Genomic DNA, 12,231 nt, shown 5'->3' on the forward strand with positions numbered 1-12,231 from the left:
GCGAAGCGTTTGGAAATGTGCTGGCGGGAGGGGGCTGCAGATCGCCGTTGCCGTCGCGCATTAAGGCTGATTTTTTAACTTTTTTTGAAGCACCTCATCGACTCCAACGATGATCTCTTTGAGGAAGAGTATATAAGAATTGAGAACTGCTACCATTACGTGTGAAGCAAGTTTTCCATGTTGCTATATACTTGTCTGCCCAGTAGCGCATTGGTGTTGTGCGGTGTAGTATTCGTTGTAGGAACATTTGCTTCTCGATTTGTGATTCTGTAAGTTTTTACTGAATCTCTGAAATACATCCAATTATTTGGGACATCTGAATGGACGTACGGCAGTGTTAAATCCGACGTACATGGTATGTCTATCGGCTCTGAAACAGACATCCAGAGGACGTACGCTGGACAGCCGATGGACGTCCAGTGGTTGCTTGGATGATCTCAGGTGAAATGGTAGCGCTGGGGCTGATATCGGCAAGCCGAGGATTTATACCCAGCTGCCGTAGTATGCCTGGCCCGTGTGGCTTTTAGAGAGGTAAGCATGGCAGGGGGCGGTCGAAAGTTAAATATGGGCAGATGAGATCAAGAAGTTTGCGGGGATAAATTGGTCGCAGTTATCACAGGACCAGTATAAATTGGAGACCTATGGGACAGGCCTTTGCCCTGCAGTGGGCGCAGACAGGATGATGATGATGACAAGTTGGGAGGTCCACTGGGCTTCAAGAATCCCTGTAAAAGTGTTTGCAGCCCCAGTTGAAGTAGAAGAAGGGTGTTAGTGTAGGGTGGTAGCCCTACTAACAAGATACACCACTGCACAACAAATGCTGCACGTCAAGCACAGGGTACTTGTCTTGCACACTATTCAATCAATGACAGACTTTCACCCACCATGCACCCAAGGTATGTCACTAGAGCTCGTCAGACACCAAGCCTGTTCATCAGGTCTGGATGATACAGTTGCTCAAGCATTTCGACCATACATGGCCTTAGACAACTTGCAGTCACAGCACGGAGATTTTGTCAAGCCAAAGCACGCGAATCGAGTGGCACAACAGGTGACAAGTATGGCTTTAGAGATCGATCTTTATTGACAAGCAACTATGTATCAAGGCCGCTCCTTTGTACACTTTGAAAATAATTAAGGAAGGCTTATGTACATTGAGTTTTTGTCCCCAACAGCTACCTTTCAACGCTGGGAGCACCCCGACTCCCCCACAGTTGGATTGGCCGGCGGCATTCGACTTCCCGACACGCAGCAGCCGACAGTAGCCGCAAAACACTTACTGTACAGTGACGTTTTTTTTCACATTTTTTTCTCTTTTTGGCAGAAAACAAAACCGGCTTTCGTTCCTTGCATAGACAGCCTCGTAGACACGTCCCAATGGCTTTCGACCAGCGGCGATCTCAAACAAGTGATCTAGCCGCAATTAACGAACTTAAACGGAGTGGAGAGATGGTTTGAAGTGCATTGAACAAGGGTTCGTTTATATACTCAATAACAATTGGAAAAATGAAAAAGAGCCACGCTAATTTTGCACATATACAGGAGAAGGGTCACAAAATAAGTTGGCAATCAACAAGCTTTTTATGCAAGTACAAGCAGCGCTGATGCAAGCACTCAAAATTTCTCATGAGCAGACTTGCAAGCTATGAATTGTCATGAAACGTATGTTTGTCCTAGCTACTTGGAAACCTCCTTGGTAATGCCAGGCACTGCGTGACTGGCACTATTGGAAAAGTTTGGTAATCGACACAATTTCAAACACTTAAACTCGCAGGGACAGCAAATAAATAAAAAATAAGGGAAGAAAAAATAATCCCGACTGCTACAAGCACACAAAAACGAGGCCTGTGACACCCAAAGTTAAAAAAAAAAAAAAAAAAAAAAAAAGAAAAAAAGAAAAACACTGCTTATATTAGTTATAAAAATAAAACGAAAATTGCAACACCTGCGCCTCCAAAAAGATTCCAACCAAAAGGCTACTACTTCAAAAAGATATTTTACACTAAAAATGTAAATATTCTTTTACTTGCCCCGGGTAAAAAAGAACACAACTTTACACTAGCTACTTAAAAAACATGCTCCTGCCTCCTTTCAACTAAAAATGCAAATTAAACAATAACAGTGCGAAAAACCGCGTAACGTTCAACCTCTTATTCCGCTACATTCGTTGCAAGTCGTCTCAGCTCCACTGCCCAGCCGTGTGGAAGTCGGATGCTCACCTAAAGGGAGGTGATCAGTTGCCCGCAATTACCATGGGTCGGAGGCTATACACAAAACACAACAAAAGCACTCGGTCTGTCGGTCGTTTTGCTTGCGATGCACTGGGGGGCAGTGTGTCTCTTCTCTTTAGTAACCTCATTATTACACTAATCTACAGAACAAGTACTGAGCCCACTTTTCCCAAGATTTTCTCTTCCGCAACACAAGATAATTTCCTGCACATACAACATGGCAGTGATGAGTGCCGTTTATGTCCAGTGTTCCTTGGTGCTCTGTCGTCTGAGCATGCAAGTTTGCTTTGTTGGGATCTGATTGAAGGCTAATTAACTAGCTTTAGCAGGTGACCGTGAAACCATGTAAAAGTTCCGAACCCTACACTCATCACACATTGGTCCAAAAGGTGGTGGCTTCATTAAACGCAAGCTATGACAAAAACAAAACGGCTCTGTTCAAAGTGTGACAGCCACATCTAGGAGCTTCAGTTAAGGGCTAGCAGTGGCCACCATGCTTCAAACAAAACTACTTGCTACCAGAAAATTTTCTTGCAAGAAACTGGCAGACAATTGTGCTGAGCTAATTTTAAGAAAACAAGGATATAATTGTAAACATTGCTAAAATTGCTAAGCCAACGAAGGTACTGTTCAAAAAAAAAAAAAAAAAAAACTTGCATGCTCAAGCGAATGAGCACCACAGAAACAAAAAAGTTACCACAGCACCCAATTTTTACGTCGCCCATATTGGGAGTCATTACGAAACTATCTAATACTGGTGTTAGCCAGTGAATAAACCAGCAGGGCGGCAGTGACATCCAGGAATTGTGGGAAGGGCAGCCTGGAACGCAATTAAAGCAAGAACTTCCAAACTTCACAACTTCGAGAACACACCAGGCAGCACACACCAGTTTTTAAGGTATTCTCATTGGACGAAGCATGTATTCACCGTGACAATTGGCACGAAACAATAACGTCACATTTTTAACAAATCGCTCTCGACACACATCCAGTTTGGATCACACAGATGATGTCACAAAGCTCGCAAGTGCTCCCACAGCGCAGCTGAAAGAAAACGTAAAGACCGACATTGTAGTTCGTAAAGTCATCACTGGCAAATGGGGTCCCTGCTCCCACATTATGGACGTAGCAATGTCACAAAGACGAGCCGACGACGACGAGTGCTTCCTTGTAGTACGACCAACCGTGATGAACTGGCGAGGGAAAGTACGCTCAAAACATCCAGCCGGTTCATTCAGCCTTCTTTGCGGCCGCCAAGCACAGTAGTGTTCTTGCGGCAAAGACGTTGGCTCCCGAGGGCCAGCCGACAGAAGCCGAAACAGGCCCCGCCCCCTTGCGACACGCTTTGTAAGCTGTTTGTTTTCACGCTTTAGTTAAGGTTTGTGCGCTTGCCGCAAGGGGACTGAGCCGACATTCGCCCTCTGGTGTGTCGAGGCTTCGCTGCGGTCGGAGGGCTGCCGCAGCCAATCAGACGGGTGGGTAGTGGGGTGGCCGGTCTTCGAGCCGGTCGTAGTCGAGGTGGAACTCCTTGGCGACCTTCCTCCAGTTGACTGGGTCAAAGAAGAAGTACGTCCCGCGCTCGTACGTCGACGTCTTCTCCGTCGGCGAGATGCCTGCCCTCGTGATCCAGACGCGCTCGTCTTTGTGGAAGCGCCAGTCACGGTTGTACCTGCGCCACGTGTGCACAAACGGCGTGTAAGGCCGGGTCCAGACTGTTGCCCTAACTGCCGTAACAACTTTAAAGAATGACGTCAGTTCATGTCTCAGCGGACCGAACTGGGCGACACGCCGTTTTTTTTTTCACGTTCATAGATCACGATATGGCTTCTACGTCGGAAGTACAAACATGGCCGGCCTAAAACACTGGGTAGCAGTGCCTCTGGCACCAGCGAAACAGTCACAATTGCCAGAGAAGCTTGAGCCTATTTCAGACAAACACAATGAAAACAGACAAAATCATGGCTAAAACAATGACACTTATTACATTTTTATCGCAGCAGTTGAAGTTAATGGCAAAAAATATAAAAAGAAAAGCAAAAGAGATATTGCTCGCTCTCACTTATGCTACTACTCCCCATTGTCACCGCTGCGAGCAACTGCTAAATTCGCACGCAAGGGTCGTGATCACTGAGGCCTCAGAATACTGCTCCCAGCGGTGTTCCCGCGTTGCACACCACTCAGCTTTTAAGGTTTGCCAGCCACTGATCAACATCTTTGCATTACGTCATCTCTCGGCCACAGCCTATGGCTGTTTAAGAGAGAAAATCCCGGGCCGTCTCCACTGACGTGAACCCAGTGGAGGGGAGAAGCATGCAGTGTATTCTTAGTGCCTTGGCGTTTTTGCCAACAAAGATGAAACCGCTGGTGGGGTAGAGGTATACACAGCTTTGCTGTAAAACTTTCTTCTCTTTGAAGCACAAAGCTCTCCAGCGCGAGGCGTCCCGGCGTTTTAGTAGCGCAACTACATGAGCCGACTATTACGACGACGATGACAGGAGACGCCAACAGCCCCTGCCCCTAAAAGTGCGACTTACAGCTCTGCCGCGGAGAGGATTTGTAGCACGTCGCCGCCAAACATGTAAAAGATGAAGAACAGCAGGTCCTCCCCGTACCGGTTCAGCTTGATCCCCGCCAGCTTTTCTCTGATGCTCTGGTTGATGATGTACTCGGAAGGGACGTGGTAGTCTGCAGTCACGGCGGAGAGCGACAGTTGAGGAAAAAAGTAACCGAACCAACTAAGATTCTAATCAGGCTTAACAAAAGAGACTACGGCAACGGACAGGCAACGAGCTTCTAAAGGCACTAGCACCTATAGCTGCACTTGGAATTGTTAAGACGAAAATTATGCGTGCAACAAGGTTGGCCACGAAAGCAGGCAAGCCGCATGCATTTTCTCTGAGAGCAACATGCTTTTGCAGGAAGCAAGACAGACTGTTCGCGTGCATAGGAAGACAGTGCGCTTGCGGGATTAGAAGGCGTACAGATCAAAGCATCCCCTCCATTAAGGCGAAAGAAAAAGGCGCCCCCTGTAGCCAAACATGCGCCTTTATGCATGCATACTGCGCATGCACGCATGAGGCTCTGGCTCCGAGATGTGCGCTACAGATGCTAGTGCATTTAGAGGGACGTGCACATACGCATCTTCAAGCACTGACAAAGCATCGACAAAGGCATGGAAGTGATGTGCACAGTACTGCAAGCCCGTAGCCCACAAAGAGGAAAGTGTGCATCGTGTGCCCATGAGCGCTTTCACAGTTTCTGTTCTCCGTCCTTGTCTCAGGGAAACTCACCAATGTCTTGTGGCCTACAAGGCTGTTCGGCCCAGGGACCTCCAAACACGGGGTACAGGTTTCTGGGCACCGAGGAACACAGTCAGTCTTCGTCCCCTTGGCACATCTCTCTTCTTTCAGTTACATTTTGCTTCACCACATTTACAAGGTTTCTGATCGTGCTGGCAATATTAATAAAAAAAGATGCCAAGCAACAAAGTTTATGCTGTCAAAGGATCCCATTACATATTCTTGGCTTATGGGACGTGAACCAAGGATTAATATTAGAAATTCCAATTCTGCCCAAACTATTTGGTGAGTGGACCAGCACGTGACAGTGTTGCATTTTTATACAGGAAATAGAAACCTTTTTTGTAGCAATTCGGTGCAGACACGATTATCCAATTAAAAGTTCTACAGTAGCAAAAGAAATACTAAATGCTGAACTTCTGTGCAAGCTTTATCTACACAGAAAGTTTTTATGTGCTTGAAAGAAAATGTGCCCAGCTTCAACGACAGGAAACTTGAGTGCTTCATTCAAATGTATGTGTAAGTTTCTTTTGTTGGGGTTGCTATTACCCATTAATTTCACGGTATCTTTAAAAAACTCCTAACACGAAGCCACACTTTAATCAAAAATATTAAAAAAAGAACGTGTAGTACCTCAGTCCCCATAGACATTGCTGTATCGTATCGTACGTGCAGTTCCAATCCTGTGGCAATAACATTTTTATGAAGTTGTTTTTTCTAACAGGGGACATACTTTTCTTCTATTCAAGGAGCCTTCACACATCACACACACTTCGGTACTTTTACATTTGCAGGAGTGAGACATCTGAAACTGATTTTGGAATAATCATGGAGGCAAAAAAATCATGATTTTGGAGAAGGTGAATCTCGATTTGAAGCCGTAACGGCCCTAAGCACCTCAAATTAGAAACCAAAAAACATTCGTATTGACTAGAGGACAAAAACATTTTTCAGCAGTTTGATTTTTCAACAGAAGCCTGAAAAGAAGTGCTACACCTTCTCCAAAATTATATGAGATATACCTATAACTGGAATGACACCGTATGGAATAACTGAACAAGATCCTGCGAACAAGGTTCATGAAAGTGTCAACAATAATAATAATAATAATAATAATAATAATAATAATAATAATGCAAAAGCCACGACAGTGCAACGTCAAACATCAGGGGAGGTTGTCTCTCACTGCAGTAGTGAGCACAGCCTCATTAGTCGAATGTCCCGTACAAGCCTAAGCATACGTTATTGGCTTACTTCGATCGAAGTGTTTGTTGTTCCTGGCTAACACCAAAAAAACGTGACAATTTCCAGCAATTTCCTCAATTTTTCTAAGCTTGCCAAATTCCTTAAGAATTCCCCATTTTCACGCCTAGGAGATGCCAGCTACCATACGGCTGCCACGAAGCAAAGATATACTACCAACCTGGCCTTTTTCGATGTTGCAACAGGCATAAGCTGTAACTGCATCTTTGGATATCTGGGACACCATTATATAGCTGTTTTTGAAAAACTTGGGCTACATTCATTCTGAACTGTCCTAACTTTGCATTTCTTGCCTGGCGCAAGTAACGTGAAGCACTCCGTATGCAGGTTGATTTCTCCGACATCTTCCCACCCAGCCCATCTCAAGTAATTATTTCGGGCCCACAAACGGGAAAACACAGAAACAAAGCAACGTAAACAACAAAATCAGTTTTGCCCAACTGAAAGAACTAACTGACTGGCCAAACGAGTCCCCTAGGCATGGCTTCAGAGGAATTTCACTAATTAAAGACACCATTCACACTTGAATGCACACCACATCTCAAGCACATCACGTGTTGGCTTAGGCAATCAGTACAGACCCTCGTTATCACATGGCGCTTGTCAGCTACCGCAGTGGGCCGACCATTCCGTCTATGAACACCCATAACCCAATTCTTCACCACCTCACGAGGGCAGTTTAGCACAGCTACACAAATACCAACACGCAGCTGTGAGAGGAAAACGATAAAGCAGTGCCCAGACAACAAGATGATGGCAGCCTCCTCAATGAATTCTGTAAGATGCAACCAATCGGCATGTCAAGCTAAGGTGTTCAAGCACACTCCAACAACCCTCGCATGCATGCATTGGTTGCATGGCTCTGAAGCCAAAACATTCGAGTGAGAATGTGTGGATTTCGAAGTGTGTCAGCTTTACTCAAAGCTTTAGCATAATTGTAATACCAAACGTGGCTCCCCTAACTGAGCTAATGCTAAAAAGCCTTGCCTCTCTCTGCTTTACATGTGCCTACAACAACCAATACTACACATTTGAGACAGTGAAAGCAGGCGTGTTATAAAGTGGCAAAACTATCTCACAACTAAATCAAATATAACAAATGCCGGTTCAAATGTAAAATGGCATACCAGAAATTCCTTCATCCTACACTACCACATTTTTAAAATCATGCAATGCCATTTACAAGCATACGCACCCGAGTAAAAAAAAAAAAAAAGCGCGCACACACGCACACACACACACACACACACACACACACACACACACACACACACACACACACACACACACACACACACACACACACACACACACACACACACACACCCACACACTCGAATCGACTATTTTGAATTATCCTTTATACCAAACTATTTCTGGACACTGTACATTTAAACGAGAATGTGTCGCTAAAACGGTGCTTATATCGAACAAAAATACAAGCGACAACCGATATATCGAACGCTAAATGCCGGAGACGTGCCCCCCAAGTTGGCTTTCTTCCCTCGGGGCGGAAGAGAAATTCTGCCGGCACACCCCTCAAAGTGGTCTAGCCCGGCAGCTCACGGGCAGCGGGCAACCCCCCCCCCCCCCCCCTACCCTCCCAACCATGACTGCGCCATCGCGCCGTGCAAAGCGAGCCGTCGACAACCCCCTTGAAAAAAATGATCCTGGCCCACCCACCATGCTTTCCCACACATAACAGCAGTGTTATGTAAGGTACAATTATTTACAGTTTATTGGTCAAATAACCAGAAAAAAAAAATGCACAAAAAAGTATACACAAACATATCATATAGGTGATAGTACTAAGCGTAAAAATTATTTTAGGAATTCTAAGATATACAATTTGTTCCTACGTTCCTTGGCTATGATTCAATATATAAATCAATGCTGTCCACCATGTTTTGCATCTTTGCGGGGCCGTCAACCTAGCGGAACTGACAGCTGTGTCACTCCTCGGAGCCACTCGGGTGTAAGTCGGTCTCTCTAAAATATGCATCCAAGCACACTTTTTTTGAGTTCTGACACAAAATCCTCATTACTTCAGTGATAAAAAAAAAAAAAAAAAAAAAAAAAGACAGTGCTTTTGAGAAGCATCGCACATCGCTCTGTAGCGCTAATCTTAGACGAGTGCCAGGCTATCTTGAAGGCTATAACATGATATGGTGTGGTGCATTTGGCAAAAGATCCCTGCTGTACGTTGTCCAGACTCTACACATCAATGTGAAACCGCAGTCACCAGATAGGAAGCAACCGCAGCCGCCAGATAGGAAGCACGCTTTGTTTATAAATAAATACTGCGCTACGTCAAAAACGAACCTAGCTGGCAACACCTGTTGAAGTCTGAGGCATTTGAATGCGATATCAAACGTTGGGACGTTTGATATCGTTGGAACTTCGTGCCCGATGGCCTATGGCGCCGTACAATCATGGGTTTTGGTGTGAATGGCCCTGGGTCTAATACCCAGCAGTGCCCCAATTTTTGCCTGGACTTGTGAGCTTTATTTTGCTGTAAAATCTCCTCTTGGCTCAATTCTACACATTATTCTCATAAGTAAGGGTGGCTGGGTATATTTTATGTCGGTTTAGGGGTGGGGCACGACATATCAACACGTTTTGCATCCCATCGGAAATGCCTGGCTTGTATCTGTCTCGGAGCGAAATACCGCTTCCCTGAATTGCCAGCCAAGAATTCAGTGTGTATGAAGAAGACTGGGCTAAGGGCAGGTCCCTGGGGGGTACCCTCAAACGGAAAAGGCTAGCAGGAGTGTCGTGCCGTACTCGGGTGAGTTGAGGTTGAGCCCCAGGGTGGTGAGGTCGCTCCCCAAGGCCAGCGAGACCAGGTTGGGATCAGTCTCCGCCGCCCTGATGAAGGTTAGGAGCCCCACCATGCCGTACTGGTCCGTCACCATGCCCGCCGGGATGTTGGTTACCGTGCCTGCGTGGGGGACACAGCAACACAGTCTCAATTGATAAAGCGTCGAGGGCAACATATGACAGGTGTGGTCGAAAGACAGGGAAACAAAAATTGGGAGCTATTAATAAACTCTGTGAAGGTGGGTCATCAACGGAGCTGCATAAGATGCACTTCACACATGATGGGAGAATGTACACACATTTATTTTTGCCCACCAATTGGCACTGTGAATACTGAAATGATACTCAACAGTGATAAAGTCATCTGAGTCGCCAATTGTCGTATAATTTCTTTCTGGGAAAAGTTCGATAGAATCAGTTACAGCCATTTTCTGCAACTATAGTACCCCTCTAAATGCCTAAGTGTTCACACCAGACAGGAACTCTGAAATCTCTACATCGTCACAGTGAGCTTACATTTACAAGTGAACGAACTCAAAGAACTGCAACGATTGCCTTAGCAGTTAATTGTCATAAATTATCTTTGGGAAAGTTTTGGGGAAATGAGTTTCTGTAATGCGTTTTAGGTGGTGCTCGACAAAAATGCACAAAATCCTACCCATAAACAGCTTCTCTGTAATATATTGTCACGAAGCCAAAGACGACGCAGTTGTCTTGCAGGAGAAACAAGTTTATTGGAGCGAACTTGTGCTCCCCTAACAACTCAAAAGAATACAGAGGCGGTGAAGCAGCGGTCAACAAAGTGACTTGCGCAAGCTAATGTCGTCGAACCGAATGCCGCGGCGTCTGTCTGCAGGCTTTTATCTTTCGGTGCGAGTGTTTATAGAACCGTCGATTCACATCCAGAACATTGTAGGTCACAGAAGATCATTCTGGGCTAGCGACGTTAGGGCGAAACAGTCTGCTTATCTGAATGGGATAGCCCGTGCGGCATAAAAATAAAGAATGGAAGACGCGCTTTGCTTGGAACGCAGATAACAGCCAGGCGTGGCCCGGCAGTAAAAACAAACAATAAATAAACAAACATGGTTCGCGGCAATATGCAGGGGCATAGAGGCCGTTTATCGGCAGCATACAGCATCAGGCACAGTAACCAAAAGAACAGGAAAATGCACACTTTGTGACAGCCTTCTTTTCACAATCCCAACACACTCCCCACAAGACATGCATCAACACTCTCAACTAAATGACGTCAAAACAGAAGAATTTTCCTTCGTACAATGCTCCTGTGAAGCTGGAATTACCAAAGGCCAATGAGACAAAAACTGCCACTGATTTTTCCGCTGCCTCGTACCATCATTCGTTTATATTCAGCTTTTCTCCTGCAATGCTGCTTCCCATGCTTCCCTGTCAAATGTTCATTTCAGGTTGGTCTTGAACCATTTTTTGTTGTCTTGTTCGCCACCTCACACAGTCTCATTTATTTTTGGTGTATGATGGTAATTCCTTAGCCTTCTTGTGCGATTACCCATTTTCCTTTTCATTCTGTGGCCCGTCAGTTTTTTCTTTTCTGCCAATACACGTGCCATGCTAGCTCCTATTCTTCATACGATGTCACAGTTCTGTTCAATACCAGACAGGAGCAAAACACTCACTTTATGGCGCCTTTGAAAAACAGATAATCATTGTTTTGCCACAAATTCTGCTGAAAGCGTGCGGGAAATAAATTTTCGAAGGCTTACGATCCGTCTTTGTATGGGGAAACAGGGGAAAAGACCGGCAAAGGCCATTATAGCAGATGTCTTGGGTTTTAGGACTGAGTAATAGGCTACGATTCAAAAAGAAATGATTGAAACTGCAGCACAATTCGATAGGTCTTAAGTGAGGTGCATGGCTGACTTTTTACCAACTTGGGTGCACTATGCCGTTGCAAGGTAACTAAACTTGTAGGCAGAAAAATTCTCTCTTCCAGCTTTCACTTTTAGCACTGACTTGACTTTAGGGGATTGTTAAACTAACTCAAGCATGGCAACACCTCCTTGAAAACTTCAGGTTAAGACCAATGAGGTCTGTGCCAACGTGATTCTCCAAGCACATACTTTCCTGTCCACCACTTAGATTTTTCAGTTGGCTAAAACAAAAGCGTGCCTTTCTTCAACTTGCCCTCATTGTCTTCACCACTGGTTATTTGAAACAAAGGCCTATTGAAGAATTTTTCGGTACTTTGCAGGATTACAGCTTCAACTGCAGTGGACAGACTAAGAAGTACATTTCTCTTTTTAACTGTAATAATTTTGGCTACTGCTACCTTGAAGTCAGCACGGATACTAACCACATGAGGCAACTGATCTACAGTGTAGGCCAGTTCTAACGTTCAGTAGACTCCTGCAAAGATGAACTTGAAGGGACCGCAAAAATTAGTTTGTATTACTAGAAATTCACCTTAAGCGAACGTTTTTTGCATTGTGGATGTAACAGGAGAGCAAAAGTGTTGTTCGACAGAGTTTGTCCTAACCGGAGTGTACTGCATGTCGTATGAGCCGCGAAAATTCCCACTATGAGTGCTTCTGTACTGCAACCCAAACAAGCACAAATCAAGCCACATGTACAACTTACCT

General features: G+C 45.1%; 1 protein-coding gene across 3 annotated transcripts in view; it reads right to left on the bottom strand.

Moving 5' to 3' along the window:
* Positions 1–1,061: 1,061 nt before the first annotated feature.
* LOC144141266 (CCR4-NOT transcription complex subunit 2-like) overlaps positions 1,062–12,231 on the bottom strand; it is a 61,149-nt gene continuing 49,979 nt past the window's right edge. For 2 of the 3 annotated variants that reach the window (XM_077672840.1, XM_077672839.1), the window contains exons 11-14: positions 9,578–9,734; positions 5,522–5,583; positions 4,766–4,916; positions 1,062–3,900 (exon numbers count right to left, since the gene is read on the bottom strand). In XM_077672840.1, the coding sequence (XP_077528966.1) occupies positions 3,699–3,900; positions 4,766–4,916; positions 5,522–5,583; positions 9,578–9,734 (572 nt within the window). In that variant the 3' untranslated portion in view covers positions 1,062–3,698. The remainder of the gene's footprint in view (positions 3,901–4,765; positions 4,917–5,521; positions 5,584–9,577; positions 9,735–12,231) is intronic. The other variant, XM_077672841.1, reaches the window with a different exon arrangement.

Source organism: Haemaphysalis longicornis, unplaced genomic scaffold (genome assembly GCF_048455015.1).
Source record: "Haemaphysalis longicornis isolate Haplotype H1 unplaced genomic scaffold, Haemaphysalis longicornis Haplotype H1 scaffold_6, whole genome shotgun sequence".
Lineage (NCBI taxonomy): Eukaryota > Metazoa > Arthropoda > Arachnida > Ixodida > Ixodidae > Haemaphysalis > Haemaphysalis longicornis.